The following is a 16,390-nucleotide window of genomic DNA, read 5'->3' on the forward strand; positions in this document are numbered from 1 at the left end:
TATATGTATATTTGAATGAACATTCTGTCATTGAACCAACATGCTGTCATTGAACATTTGAACATTTGCCAGTCGTTACGGGTAGTCAGAACCCTGTAAGTCTGACAACCAGTCATACCATGGTATTGGGTTGTCAGGGTAACTGGGTTGAGGAGGTCAGATAGGCAGTCGCTCTTCGTAAAACACTAGTACCTACTCAGCTGCATCTGCTTAGACTGGAAGCCGACCAACATATTGGGGAAAGGCTCATTAGATGAATATTTGACCCAACATTGGCACAAATTCACATTGTATGTACCTGCCTATATTCTTAAAGTTTTCTATACGAGTACAAGGTAATTATAAAACGAATCGGTAAACGGAAAAATAAATGTTACCTAGCAAGTAAATACGCTTAATGCTAATTTATTAAACACACAAATGGTATCTACGTAAATGGTAGTATTTACATTTTTGTAAATACATACCTACGTAATTTCTATTTTGGATGTATTTATTTTTGCGACATAAAAAAATTTATTAATAATAAAACATTTACGTTAGTTAGCAACAATTTTCTTAAAACAACTGTTTACTAAGTACCTATTCTTTCATTCAATTTTCAAACTAAGCAGAAAACCGGACGTTTATGTTGCAGGTGCACATGACCCTAAAACATTCACTTGAAAATTAGGTTGAATTCCAATTACTTAAACATCAAACTTAAAAAAAATCATAATAAAGGACACTAGACATTAACGCCACCTAGCGTTACACTTAAACAACACGTTACAAGAATATTCACATTATCAAAATGATCGCAGCGCTCGCGCAGTGAAATCATGCGCCGAAGCGAAGCGCCATCTAGAGGAAAATTGCGTAAACATCAAGTTTGTATAGTCAGTAGAATGCACACTTGGGTACGTCCGTTGTGTTTGCATGTTACTGTTTGCCTACCAACTTTGTGTTTCATAGTTTTCACCAAAGATGGCGCCCATAAGTTTTTTTCTTTTACGTTCATTTTAGATTACTCATATTTAATCACATTTACACACATAAAATCCTGTGATTAATATAAATTTCTCATTATTCACAGTAACTTAGGATTCCCCGTAGTTCGTGGAATACAATGTTTTACTTCCACATTGTATTCCACGAACTTTGTTAATTTTACTTTGTTAATTATAAGTAATCATTCGACAAATATTGTAACATCTAGTTTTTCTTATTAGTGGCTTATTCAATTAGCACGGATTACCAGCGTATTGCGTCGAAACGAGATCTACAAATAGGTACTGAATAATACTGCAATATGTATTAAGCATACAATATATGGCTATGTAGTGCAATTAACCATTTCTTTTTATTGTTATATAAGCTAAAAAGATTGATTTGCAAAATCAATTTTACCTAAGCAGGGGCCCGATTCTCCTAATTTTACTTAAGCGACATACGATTCACGTTCGACTCGATTCGTCTGAGATCCGATCCCGACTCGATTACGATTGAAGCATACCTTTTTTTTTTTATCGACGTAAAATCATCAAATGACCCCTCCCGCTGTGGGTTAGCAGCGGTGAGGGAGTGTCAGACTCTTACTGACTAAAATCGTCGTGTTCCGTCATAGGCCTTTTATGTACCAGGGCCGCGGTATCTCTTTCGAACAACCCGCAGCCCCGGCAGGCCTTGGCCCTGCTGGGCCCCGCTGGGTTTGCTGACGTCTCTTTGAGGAGCGCGTGGAACAACGCGCGCCGTCGACACGGGTCTGTCGTCTAGGAAGACAGAGGGACGATGAGCCACCCGAACTCACCGCCCACAGACCCACGCCTACGGTGGCCGGGAGTCATCTCGCGACACCCGGCGCCCATGGTGTCTACCTGGTCCAGCGCGGCGGCCGGGATGAGAGGTGCGGACTCTCTGGCGTTCCGCCTCCTCCTTCTCGAGCATGACCGCTTCGCAGAAGGAGGCGACGGCATCCCATTCCCTCTCGCCCCGGACCATGGCCTGAACCAGGGCCGGACGCGAGAGGTCGCCGCCGCCCAAAGCCTCGACGAGGACCCGGCGGTGCCCCCCATGCGGGGCACACCTGGACTGTGTGGTCCACCGTGTCCTCGGGGCTGTCCGCACAATGGTGACACCGGGCGCCTCCTCACGACCGATGCGGTGCAGGTACCTCCCGAAACAACCGTGTCCGGTGAGGACCTGCGTCATGCGGTACGTGAGGGCGCCGTGACTCTCCCGAGCCACTCCTCAAAGGGGACTTACCGCCACGATGGTGGCGTGCCCTGCACTGGGTTGCGATAGTCGCTCCTCCAGGCCACCATGAGATCGCGCCGGAGCCCGCCCGCTGCGCGACAACTTGCCGCGGCAACGGGGTTTCTCCCCGGCGCTGAGCCTCCTCGCGCCAGTCGTACAGGCGCAAGAAGACCCTCGCCTCCAGATCCCACGGTGGCAGACCAGCGAGTAGGCCAGCTGCTTCGCGGGAGATCGTGCGGTACCCCGGATTAGCCTAATGGCTATCACCCTTTGGGGCACGTTCAGGTAGTGCACAGCCCGCGGCCGTGCCGAACGTGCCCATACCGGGCCCCGTAAAGGGCCATGGACCGCATGACCCCGCGTAGAGTTTACGGCGGGGGCGTTTGGGCCTCCCAGGTTGGGCAGGAGCCGCTTGAATGCAGCACCTGCCTTCTCCAGTTTGGGGCCCAAACGTCGGAAATGCTCGACGAAGCTCCACCGGCCGTCGAGGACGAGTCCCAGGTACTTCATCGCCCTCTCGACGCCGATGGTAGCCCCCCCCACCGTGACTTGGGAGCCTGAAGGTGGCGCGTTCCGAAGCCCATGAAAGCACATGGCCTCGGATTTGTGCAAGGCCACCTCCAGTCCCAGCAGCTGGATCCTCTCGATGACTATCGCAACCCGCGCGTCATTATGTCGGCCGCCTCCTGGTGCGACCTCCCTTGTGCCAGAACCAGCGTGTCGTCAGCGTAGCAGACCACGCTGACGCCGCTAGGGAGGTCGGCGCGCAGCACCCAGTCGTAGCCGATGTTCCACAAGAGCGGCCCCAGTACCGACCCCTGCGGAACACCGCACGACATCTCTCGCCGGTTCCATTCCCCGTTGTGACCACGGTAAATGATGGACCTATCCGACAGATAGGCCTCGACCACGCGACGAAGGTAGGTCGGCACCCGGTGATACCGGAGTGCCTCCCTGATGCAACTCCAGGAAGGGTGTTGAAGGCGTTGGCGATGTCAAGAGACACCGCCAAGACGACCCCGGGACACAGCATCCCCGTCGTGAGCTCACGCGCATGATGGCGTCCACCGTTGAGCGCCCCTTGCGGAAACCGAACTGGTGGTCCGCAAGGTCCGGCCCTATCCCCCCAAGGTGCGCGACGAGGCGGTGTGCGACAACTCGCTCAAAGAGCTTGCCCACCTCGTCGAGCAACACGATAGGCCGGTATGCGGACGGAGAGTCCGCAGGGCGCCCCGGCTTCCGTATGAGGACCAGTTTCCCTGTCTTCCAACGAAGTGGGAACTGGCCCCTCTCCAAACATGCGCTGAGAAGCCCCTAAGTCGAGGCCGAGAGCCTCAAGGGCCAGGACCCAGGCTTGCCAGGCAGGCCATCAGGCCCTGGGGCGGTGTTTTGGCTTTCAGCCTAGCCACCGCCACTCTCAGGTCCACCCCAGTCACCTCGGGGACATCGTCGTCGTCGGAAGTGTGGTCCGTACTTGACACCGCGGGTTGCAGAGACATGGGCGGGGGAGAGTGTTCCCCGCGCGAAGGGAACAGAGCGCTCACCACCTCCTCCACCAGCTGAGGCCGAAGACTCTGGGTCAGGGGGGCCCATGGGCGGAGCTTGCCCCGCACCATTTTGTACAGGCGCCCCCACGGGTCCCTGTCCAGAGACCCCAGCAGCTCGCATTGGCCACCTCCTTGGCCTGGATGATGGCCATTGGAGGGCGGTCTTCGCAGCTCTGTATCCCTCGTACAGATCTGCTTCCCTGGCTTCTGCATCCGGAGGGCGGATGCGCAGCCTGGTGTCTGGTGTACAGGTGCCTCGCAGCGACGCACGCCTCTCGAAGGGCGGCGATCTCGCAAGACCACCAGTACACCTGGCGTCGGGCGCGTCCTGGCGGGGCTCGGGGCATGGCCACGTCACAGATCTCGGACATGGTCTCCCGGAACCACTCCGCCTCGTCGTTGATGTCGGCGGGCCTGTCCGGTGATGACACCCAGGCCTGCACGACTGAGGCTTCCAGGAGAAGCTCCCGGTCCAGGTGCCTCAGCGCCCAACGTGGACCACTCGGGGTCTGCAGGACAGGCGCGCTAGGGTTCTGGGCGGAGACGTCAAACCGGATGTACCGGTGATCGGAGTAGGTCTCCACCCTCTCCTCCACGCGCCAGTCAAAGACACGCGGCAGCAGAGCGGGCTGGCGAACGAGATGTCCACCACTGACTCGCCCCGCATCCGTACGCACGTGGGGACAGAACCCCGATTGAGGACGACCAGGCCTGCTTCCAGCGCCCAGTCCTCCACCATCCTACCCGTGCATCTGTGCGTCGGGAACCCCAGGCCAAGTTCTTGGCGTTGAAGTCCCCTAACACTATCACGGGGAGGGAATAACTTCCGACGACGACGGACAACTCCAGGAGGGAGTTGTGGAACTCGGCGAGAGTTCGGCTCGGGGAGAAGTACACCCCCACGACGACTATCTCCCCGAACCGTGCTGCGACGCAACCCTTCCACTCTTCACCCCTTCGAGGGAAGGAGTACCAGCGGCGGCCGACGATATGATGGTCACTGAGCCGCTAAGGTCCTTAACCCAGTCATCCCTGGGAAGGACAAAGTACGGCTCAGCGACCACGGCGATGTTGATCGACCACTGCGCCATGCTTTGGAGCAACAGATCCTGGGCACGGGCGCAGTGGTTGATGTTCGCCTGGAGGAAGCGTAGTGGAGCCAGGCTAGCACTCCATCACGTCTTCCTCCTCTTGAGGCCCAAGGACGGGCGCTGCGGCAGCAGCAGTGGCGACGGCGACAGCGGCGGCAGCGTTGGGGGCGGCGGCGGCCGCAGGAGCTGCGGTGGTGGCCACTGCGGAGGTGACGGCGGTGGCAACGACGGACGGCCGACCCTTGCCCTTACTCGGCTTGGCGGGTGGGGCACAGGTCTTGCTCCCCGCCCGGTGTTCGGCCGGCTTGCCAGCAGCCGCACATGCAGAGCAGTGCGGCGTGGCGCTGCATTCCACGGCCTTGTGACCGGGCTGACCGCAGCGGAAACAGAGGGCGCTGCGGTCGACCTCCGAGGTGCAACGGACACCCACATGATGCCCGACGTGGCATCGGAAGCACCTCAGCGGTCTGGGGTCAAGCAGCTTAACCTGCGCCGACACCCAGCCGACCAGCAATCTTCGGCCATCAACAATGTTCTTGGCCGCCGTCACGGGGCAGCTCACCGTGATGGTGCACGTGCCCCTGAAGTAGGGACGTATGGTGCCCGCCTTGACTTCGTCGGCGGAGCACCCACCCGTCCTAGCGACGGCGGCCACTACCTCCTCCGCAGTAGCTGAGTCGTCCAGGCCCATGATGCGCAGATCCGCGCACTTGTGGGGCCTGGAGACTCGGGCGTCGTCCGCACTTATGGACGCCCTAAGCCTCTCGGCTAGAGCGTCTGCGGCGGGTCCACTGGCCGCTCCTGGGACCTCCAGCATTCGGGCGCCCGTTGCGGTCACCCTGAGCCGGAGGCCGGAGGCGATACCCAGCTCCTGCAGGTTCACCGCCTCCTTTGCTTGGGCGAGCACGTCGCGGTACGACACGCCCCTTTTGACCGCGTCCGGCTGTAGTGTGACTACTACAGCCGCGGTTTTGGGGGCGCGGAGTTGCACCGCGGCGGCTCGCTCCCTGCGCCGCCGTTTCTGGGCCTTCTTTTTGGCCGCTTTGGCCGCCCTCCGTTTCTTTTTCTTTTCCCCCACCACCTGCCACTCAGACTCAGTGGCAGAAGAGGTAGGGGCCGCAGACGGTGTCGGCTTTGGAGGGCGTTTCGCCACTGGTGCCGACGACGGAGCCGGTGCTGACGGTGGCACCGGGGGCCTCTGCGCCTGGACCGCCCTTGCGGTCTTGGGCTTTGGCTGAGCGGGCGCCCTCCTGGTCGGTCCGTTCGGCGCCGCGACAGGGGGCTTGCTCGGCGGTCCCCTTCTGGGTGGGGGTGCCGCTGCAACCGCGGCCGCATAGGAGGCCCTTTGGGCCGCTGGGGGCTTCGACGCCGCGAGGGGGGGGCGCAGAACCCTGCCCTCCAGGACTGAGAAGCGAGCCTGGAAGGCCGCCATCTCCTGACGGACTAGGGCCAGGATCTGGCTCTCAGCCGGCGCAGTCTGCGCCTGTTGCCTGGCCCCACCGCGCTCCGCCCCCTGCTCGCGCATCTTAGCGAGCTCCGCCCGGAGACTCCTGTTCTCCTCCACGAGAGACTCCAGGGCGGCCGTCAGACGACCCACCTCCTGCTGCAGTTTGGCCAGCTCGCTCACGGGAGCCCGGCCAAAGTTGCTCACCGCTGCGGCGGTGATGGAGGCGGTGGCGGCCTCAATGGCGCCGTCCTTGCTCGCCTTTTTTCGTTTTAGGGCCACCTGCCTGATGGCGGACTCCACCGTCTTCTCGAAGTCCGCCCTCCGCTCCCGGTCGGAGCCGATGGCCGACTCAGATGAGCCGCTCCTCCGCCACCCCCAGAAGCCCCAGCGGACCCTTCGCTGACGGGCCTCCTGGCGACCTTTTTGGCCGAGGCCCCGCGACCACCAGAGGAGGACCCGGGGTCTTCCCTCCTCCTCTTGAGGAAGGCGTCGCCCCTGTGGTCCTTCTTGTTGCGGGGGAGCTTAAAACCCCCCGCATCCCCCTCGCTGGACACGGACTCGGATTCCGAGTCCTCATCCCACTCCTTTTCGTTCTTATTATTATTATTTTTTTTTTTAAAAGTTTGTGAATCCATATAGTTCCCACGATCATGAGAGCAATTGTTCGTCCACCCCGGCAGTGGCCTCATACCGGGGCAAGCCTACATACTGTTGGGGGCGGCTGGCCCCAACAGGGGGGAGCGCTAACGACCGTGTCCCCCACGGCCATTCATCCCCTCGCCGCGCTCCCGAAACTTGGGATTGGGTGGTTTTTTATCAAGAGGTGTCCTTCCTCTGGGCCGGGCGATTAAGCCAAGCCCTCGGCGGCGGCATTATGCATGCCTCCGTCTGCTGTCCGGCCAACCCGGCTCAGCAAACCCGCCGAAAGGTTTGCGTTGTACGAAGAGCAAACGACCACCGCTTTAGTGCGCCTGCACCTCCGCGGGTATGGCCGCATCCTTGCCATGTCCACTAGCGTCGACTGGTCAGGAGCGGCCCCTCCCTGGGTCCCTCTTTGTCTGGCCTCTCCCCTGAACCTTTCCGGCATGAGTATCTCTACCGGCAGAGCTTCAGGATCATTGAGGCACGCAAGCCCCACCACGACGACAACGTGGGGACCCCCTCGGTGGGGATTGAAGCATACCTATGTGGCATTCCGCTATTTTTTCTTTGAAATAAACGTTTTTATCCTTTTCTGTCATTCAATAATGAATCATTTTGTCTGCAAATAATTTATTGCAAAATGATTGTACAGCAAACTACCTTATAGATAGACCAAAATTACCAAAATAGCAGACCAATCGCACACCTATCACATGTCAATCGAATACGATTGGTCTTTTATTAGTATCAGAATGCCCGATATGGTTAAAACTGCTATTGCGATCATATTGCGATTCGATTTCTATTCGATTTTGGCATTATTAACTTAGGAGAATCGGGGCCCTGTACACCTACAAGATTTCAACTTTAATTGTAAACGGAAGGAAAGTCAATACGCAACGTTACGCTAAAAGTGCACAAAACGTAGGTACACACACCTAAGTACAATTTCAGTTTCAGCTAAATATGTTATTGTTTAACCATATTTTGTCATATCTCAGAATAAAACGCTGGTATATAACAGCTGCACACGATTGGACTGGAAACCGACCCCAACATAGGTAGAAAAAGGCGACACATGATGAATATTTCATCTCATCTTGCTTATTTAGTTTTTTTGTTTTATGATGGACCTCAAATTATCACCTTCCTCGTTTCACCATAAAAGGAACAAAATGTTACAAGTAATATTATCATTTCGCAGCCCCGAATTAGCATGTTAACCAGGATCCGATTCGATATATTAGCACATTTTATTTCACATACACCATGTTTGGTACAAAAATCATCTGACCATATCCAAATTGACAAAGTGGTTAGGTATTTACTATAGGAAATCGTTGACTTTTCTATAGAACGGGATTTATCTAGTCTGACTCGTAAGTATGGCTGGTAAGGATTGACACTACAACGCAAATTTTCTAAGGGCATGCTCACTTAGAATGTGTTAGCGTGGTTACCTCATGGGTCAACTGCATACTCAGTTAACTATGTTTTTTTATAAGTATGTTGATGTCTCGAACTGTGCTTGCATATATCCTTCAATTTATTATGTTCACAAGGACACACGTTTTTAGTTTTAATCACCTGCCCTGCCTGCACAGCAGCCCTGCTCATTAAAATTTTCCTTTACCTATTATTTTTATTCTTGCAAGTTCACTTTACATGGATAACTTACTTATTGGTGGTCTACATAACACATTAATAAACGACACACTTGTATTTGTACTTTATTTCCAATTCATTTGTGTACAATAGTTTTTTTGACATTACTGGAATGTGAATATTTTACATTATAAGAGGTGAATGATATGCATTTTGAGGTGAACTGCTTATGTTGGCGGTTTGACATCAGTGGCTTGATACAAAGAATTGATGGCTATGTCTGAAGCAACAAATGCCATGGACTTAGCGAGTGTGGCCAAAGACAAAGTGTCCATAACAATTCTATTCGCGACATGGTTCAAATTAGCTCCATGTGACTGAGCGGTATATTTCAAAGCTAGTTTGATGACTCGCTCACAAGCTAAAGATTTTGAAGTCGCACTCTTCGCTTGTTTCCCAGCCTGCTGTGCAGCGGTCTTCGCTAAATTCATCATTAAATCCTGATGATTCGACATACCATTTTTCGCATACCTCACAGACATTTGAACTTCAATAGAAGCAGTCAAAGCTCGTCTAAGAGCAACAACGCTAGCTGCAGTCAGATATGCCACATCACCGGCGTATAAAATAGCCTTTTTGGCTTTCACTTCGAGTCTCTCCAGTTTTTGCTTAGTTCTCTTGTCGTTACTAACTTCGTCTTCAAATTCCGGTTGATCTATTTCTATGTCAGCAACAACATCAGGGTTAATTGGTTTGTAAACGGTTTCTTTCGTATCTGCCCAGTCATCAGTGAGTCCCGGTGCACTTGGTTCTTGAGTATCCAAAGTTTGTGCCTCTTTGACATAATGAGTCCCATTAACAGTTTGCTCCAACATTATTGGTACCGTCTCATTATTGTCTTGTGCTCCATTTTCTAGGTCTAACACGGTTTGATTCAAAAAGCCTTTTGTAGGAGCTGAAGATTCTTTTTTGGTATTTATAACATGCACAGCTTTCTTTTCAGACCTAGAAATAACCGAGAACGGTGACGGAAAATCATTTGAGGGTGGAGATGTAATATTATGATTAGTCTTATTGAGGATTGCATCATAAACAGTTACTGGAGGAGCGGGTGATGTCGTCATTAACGCGTTTTCATTTCCTTTTGAAATAGATCTCTTCTTTCTTAGAGATAAATCTACAGACTGTTTCTTAGAAAGTGCTGCTGCATATGTAGTATCTTTTAACGCTGAAACAATGGACACCTCAGCTGCTATTTGCGCTAAGCCATAAACCAATCGATGAAGTTCGGGCTCAGTAGAAGCTCTCGTGATGGTGAGTATATGTCCAGAAAGTGTTCTTGAGATATAATCCAATATGCGTCTGGTTTCAATTGCTGTTATACCTTTATTTTTCCCTGGAGCTTCTAAGGCCTCTCTAGTAATCCTGGTTATTTTATCTTGAATTTCTAATTTTGATAAAATAGCGGAAACCATATCTTTTGATATCTGGTAAAGATTATCATCCATTTCTGGGTTTTGAGTAACGTTTTTTGTTGCTTTTAAAATAGCATTATCTAAGTGTTTCAAGGCATTATGAGGAGAGGTCAACAAAAATCTTTCGTTTATGTTTTTAGAACTGCTCACCATTTTTTCTTTGAAGTCGTGCACAGGAGATATTCCCCCGTACGACCCGGGAACCTAGAATATTATTTATTTTTAATACATAACTTTTTATCTAAAACTAATTGTTACAAAGTGTAGCAACTTACAAATAGTAGTATAACCACAGCCCAAAATCTAAACAAAGCCATTATTCTTAATTCCTCCACTGCTAGGATCGAACTAAACCCCAATTTAACACTTTCAGAATTAAAGGACTTTATCGCTGTTACTTTATTGGTTTGTTAATTTTATAACTTTTAGATTGGCTTGAGGTAATTGGATGACTACACAAAATAAAACAAGGAGGTACCTTAGAAATAACATGTTATCCTGCAAAAGAATTGAACATGGTTATCCTTCTTTTGCTGTGTTGTATTTTTCTGTATACGAAGAGGGGCCTATACACCAAGTTACTACTTGCTGCCTCTTCAATCATTTCCTTATTTTCGTCATTCGCATTATCATCAATATCATCTTCAATTACATTTCTCTTGAATTCTGTCTCTTTAACTACATCGTCACTTGTTTTTACGTTGTCTTCTAACGTTGGCATATTTGAAATATTCAGATCGTCTTGTTGTAAAATACTGAAAGATGATACAATGCCAAAGATGGCCACGGTTAAGGCGACTGAAATTATTATCATTGTGCAAACAAAGATTATAAATGAATTCATGAGGAAGAAATGCATTTTATAACCAATATACCAATTATTGCCTTCATGATGATAATATTAATTAACTTAGCAACCCTTAGGTCCATTACCATATCTATGCGAAATTACAGAAGTACGTACTATTGGAGTAACAAGAATTTAAATAAAATACAGACAGTTGTTCTTAACTAATCTTTATTACTAGACACTAAATAAAGATGCACAAAACATCATGATTATGTACATTTGTAACCAAAAAGCTTGTTTAATATCTTTAACGATATAAAGATACAACTTTACATAACTTATGAGATAACGTTATTCCGGTGTGGTTGCGAGTCAGCGGGTACCGTGTTGAAGTGGGTTGTTCAGCCGAGGTATGCGGGGAGCACCCTGATGCGGCTGCGGCCCTCGAGCTGTGAGGTTTCACCGAAGGGCGACACGTCGACATCATTGCTAGCGGGGAGCAGGTCGCTCTCCTGGCCGGCGAGGTCACGGCGGACTCTTGCCACGTGCTCAGATGCACCAGCAGCCTTTCCCGAAGCACCAGACTCCGCAGCGTTTTTTCCTATAACTGATGGTGTTTGCTCGGCTTTTTGGGGGATGTGCTGGATCACATCCTGATCGGCGGGCGCGCACACGCAGAGCGCCAGCAGCGCCAACGACGCGACGATAAACAGTGTTGAATGCATTGCTGATAGATCCTATCTTGGTCTCGATTTAACTGGTAACCGAACTGTGCCTTCGATGATCTCGGAGCACCTTATATGTGAATCTATTGCTGACAGTAATGATTAAGTTTTATTGAAATCGTACACTTAGATAATGCGCGTTATTATTTTTAGAACAGTACTGACGCACGATCATACAATACAGGCTCTGAAAACAGACGTTAGTGATCCTTTCATTATGAGCCTTGACTATGGGCAACACGCTAACGAGATGCCAAACGCTGCTGATAACTGATAAGAATAAAGAGCAACAAAACAATTTAACACCTTTGCAGCCGTAACACAAGATATTTGCGTTTCAAATGTCTAAAAATGTACAATGGAACAACAAACATGGATATCTGCAAAATTTTTGTAGATACATTTTATATAATAGCTGAAATGTGAAGTCAGAATGTTGATAACAGCAGGTAATTAGCAGCAGACTTACATGTTTTCAGCACATTTGTAACCACAACAATAACAAGGGCAGTACAATTTCATGGGCACCAATTTATGTTTCCACCAAGCAAGTCTTGCAGATATTCTTAGATTGTATGAGGGAGAATGTTTTATGTATTGGTATCATCTAGTTCGTAGACAGATAGACACTAAAAGAGACACGTAGACAGGTAAATAAACTATAGGTGTAATTCAATGGACGTTTGAGTCAGTTACATTACCTATAGCCACATCGAAACTCCTATGTTTAGGAACTTATTCCTCCCATCCCACTTCAGTAAGCTAAGGCTTTTCAAAATATTATCGTGAACGGCGATCGCAGTCCCGACTACAACACACCGATCTCTACATAATTCTATACTCAAGTTGGGCCTAAATCAGTTTACAGGTTCTTTTAAGTTTTGTCAAAAAGGTCCTGCAGTTTATGGTATCGAACCCCCGGGCCTGAAAGAGCATTTTATGATGTCGCTTCATACTTTGTATGAAGTAGTTATCGGGTATGATTTAAGCTGTCACCAATTTAATTCATTTTGTGTTTCTTAAATAATAGGGTTTGCCCTCAAAATAGTAGATTTGTCACCAAAATGTATCACCAAACAATATAAAATCAATTCCACAATAAATTACCGAAAATCATGGAGATATGGGGTCAAGTACCAAATAAATGGTTTTGTATGTATTATAATAGGTTTGTCCTAATAGTATTTAGGCAAACTAATTTAAAGAGATCACCAATAAATCATATATTATATCACTAGAAAATTTCATGAATTGTATTAAAATGTAGGGTGGTCGTCATCATCCTTTCAACCAAAAGAGTCTACTACTTCACTGGCCATGTGCCTCCCCCAAGGGTCTTAATTTCCACAGGTAGTATAAATATATTTAAATTAAATTTCTAGCTGAATAGTAAATAAAACACTTAATTAAAGTCAAAATAAGCATCGTATGATCGTACCTACAACCAACCTACAACCCATTCGTTGAGGCCGAAAGCGCGCCAATTTGTCTTCCTTCCCTTCCTCTTCCCTTTGAAAATATTTTCATTAAAATTATAAACTGATGTATTAAATTGGTAACGAATACATTATTTTAATAACTGAACATAATAAAATGTAAATACTGTATTGGTGACAAAATAACAAATAAAAAGCAGTCGCAGTCAGGGATCGATTAATCGATTTATTTGGTGACAGATCTACCATTTTGAGCACCAAGCTATTATTTAAGTAATAAAACTATTATTATAAGAACGAAGTTTATATTCATGTAATGCACTACAATTTTATTGGTGATCCATCTCATATTTTATACATTATATTGACAATAATTTGGTAATTCATACATGGGAACACTCTTTGTTTATCTGAGAACGAAAATATTTCGCGGCGATAAATCTATTTATTAGGTGATACAACTTGATGACAAAAATACATTTTGGTGACAAAAAATATAGTTCCCGTAGTTATCTAGTAGCAGGTAGATGTACTATGAGCTGTTTCTAGCTTTTTTCCCAGACTATCTAGATGCAAAGTTCTTTTCGATAACCCTTGGTAATATGTATTACAGTTTGTTAAGCAGTTCAACATGTCGATTTGTTAAAGTTTGTATGCAGGTATGAAATGATTCTGCTTAGAACTCAATGCAAAGGTTTAGATTACTGTCACCAAAAGACATGGTTTCTTAATGCTATTGTGTTATATTATTAACTTAGATACCCTTTAATGTAACTTACCTAGTTGAGGAGTTAACGTGAATGAAAAACAAGTTAAGGCTTGTAAATAATAAACGTTCAACTATATACTTCATAATTAGACTAAGAGGAAACGTACCACAAACATACATTTTGTAAACAAACGCTCGTGTTTACGGAACTGCGGACTAGCTGCTTATGATTGATGATTCAAGTCAACTTCATAGAATTTAAACCTTATCGTGATTCATGGGATTATCAGAATTCATGATCTGTAACAAATATTCAGCATTATGCAATATAACTACTTACTGACAGCCTTACTCATCAATAAACGGAAGGATGCGACTGTCACGTTACAAAATGCGTTTTTTACTCTCAAATTACTAAAGCAAACGAAGTGTTTGTCATAATTTTTCAATATAGTGCACAACAATGGGTATTCATGGTCATTATGTTATTGAGAATATTTGCTTTACCAATTATTATCAAAACCGTTCGCGTCAATGATGTCCAATTCTGGATAATTTTTGTTTAGCACCATCTCATTACTGGTATAAAAACTAAATGCACGCCGGAGAATCATAAACACAAGTCAGCATCGGAAGACGGCTAACGTATACAAGTTTTTGGGAATAATTCCCATATCATCGCGGAGAAGTTACTTAGAAGCATCCAAGACCATGGCTTCAACTTTGATTGTCCTTCTCTCGCTGGCGCTGCTCGGATGCGCCTACTCAGCTCCTACAACTGCAGAACAGCCTGCTGAGACCACCACAGCGGCTGACCAAGGTGATGAAGATGTTTCTGTTCTAACTGTTCTTGAAGTGGTCGACGCGATACCGGCTGTTGTGGAGATCGTAGATGTTCCTACTACTCCTGAGCCTGAAACTACTGAGCCTATCCACAAGGTGGCGAAGAGGTCTGCTCTCCGTGGAGACAACCCCAGCAACGATCTGCTGGCCAACTACGACGGTCTTCTGTTCGACAACGGGCAGGCGGGACTGGATGGCCGCAGGATCAAGTTCCTCCCCACTTGGGTAGGCTAAACTTCAACTAAAGATGTCGTGTAATTACCAAAGTTGTGATACCTACCACTTAAGTGCATACTTCAAAACGGATAATTGAGATTAAATTGTATTGTTCTATGTTTTAAGAAATAAATGATATATTTTTGTATTTACATATAAAGTTGTCTCTTTGAAACGCCCTCCATATATTTATAATTAAGAATTTCAGCCATTGTTTGTACCAACCATGTAGGTAGGTGCCTGCTATGGACAAAAGTAGTGAATTGGTCTTTTCAACCACTGCCACCCCTAATTTAAGCCAAGCTTCACACAAGAATGGCTGGTCACACTAAGATAAAACCTGGCAGTAATATGGTTGATACATCAGAAAAATAAACAGGTTCTTTTATCTAAGTGCGAGAAGAAGTTTAGCGGGAGCAAACCACTGGCGGAAGCTAGTATTAAAAATAAAGTGCCTATGTAGATCTTGTATCAAGGCTTACTTTGGGTACATTTCATACCAATGATGAAATATTTAATGAACAGTCTTTCGCAATAACCGTGTGATATAGATATAGGTGATAGGTAAATTGGTAAATTGATGATTATCTATGTAGAGTTATAAAATAAAATAACATAGCGCCAAAAGTCAAAGGCGTATTCCTGATTTAGACATACTAACACTTACTAGACATACTACCACTTCTATAGTTATCTTGTACAGTGTTCAAACTTGACAATTTGCACCCGAAATAGAAGAACTCGAATAACATTGCTCTAGAGTAGAAAATCAAGATTAAGAAGATGCCTTGGCGGATAGTTTCTTAGCAGTTTCTTAAGCACCTGTAATAGGTCTATATGAAAAATAAAAAACCTTTGATTTAGAGATAGCAGAGCCGCGCTGCTATTTCCTCGGCTATTTCTTCGCCGGCGCCAGTGTGCTCCGCACACTTCGCACGCAGGTGCAGATAGGCCGATCTGAATATTATTAACATAAGTTCTCCGATTTATGTAAATTGTTTTAAAAGCCGTGAGTGCTAGCTGTAGCATGTTATCACCTTTTTGAACAGTAGGAATATCCTGGTATGCTTTAAAATATAGGGCAGACTGTTTCTTAATTGTCTGCACATGCATGGTAAATACAATTAACTGCATTGTTCAATTGTAAATTGAAGATAAAAGAGTAGAGAAAATTGATTATAAAAGAGTAGTTTTTATTTTCTGCAAACACGGATAATATTATAAAGTTTTATGGTGTTTATCGTATAATACCTACTTTTGGACCCTGATCTGTCTTATTTTCCAAAAGATTTTCAACCTTTTCACAATAGTGGAAGGTTAATGTTCAAATGATAAAATTTGGCAAGCTCAGGTAGGTTGATCTGCTGGCGTCCATGCTATCATTTATGGTGTATGCTGTTACTGGGTGCACTATTTAACACATTAAAAGAAGGAAACAAATCTTAGTTGCTAAAACAGTTTATTTTATATCACAATAAACTTATCAAATAGGTAGGTACAACACAAAACTTATTGGTCGAAGAGCAATCTGTCCAATGCTTTACATAAAGATGACTACACTATTTTCCCATATCTTACTCCCATTACGGGGAGTTGCTATTCATCCGAATGGTCCTCGACAACTTCCAA

At 46.8% G+C, this 16,390-nt stretch overlaps 1 protein-coding gene across 2 annotated transcripts; it reads right to left on the reverse strand.

Annotated features, from left to right (window-relative positions):
* Positions 1-8,684: 8,684 nt before the first annotated feature.
* Positions 8,685-10,877, reverse strand: LOC110376362 (uncharacterized). 2 transcript variants are annotated; one of them, XM_064038307.1, is made up of 2 exons: positions 10,521-10,877; positions 8,685-10,246 (listed from the first exon to the last, which is right to left on the reverse strand). In XM_064038307.1, the coding sequence occupies exon 2, from the start codon at positions 10,193-10,195 to the stop codon at positions 8,795-8,797; it is 1,401 nt and encodes a 466-aa protein (XP_063894377.1). In that variant the 5' UTR covers positions 10,196-10,246; positions 10,521-10,877; the 3' UTR covers positions 8,685-8,794. The 2 variants fall into 2 exon arrangements, with proteins under 2 accessions (XP_063894377.1, XP_021190491.3); XM_021334816.3 differs by lacking the exon at positions 10,521-10,877 and adding an exon at positions 10,318-10,452.
* Positions 10,878-16,390: the final 5,513 nt, after the last annotated feature.

Source organism: Helicoverpa armigera, chromosome 15 (assembly GCF_030705265.1).
Source record: "Helicoverpa armigera isolate CAAS_96S chromosome 15, ASM3070526v1, whole genome shotgun sequence".
Classification (NCBI taxonomy): domain Eukaryota; kingdom Metazoa; phylum Arthropoda; class Insecta; order Lepidoptera; family Noctuidae; genus Helicoverpa; species Helicoverpa armigera.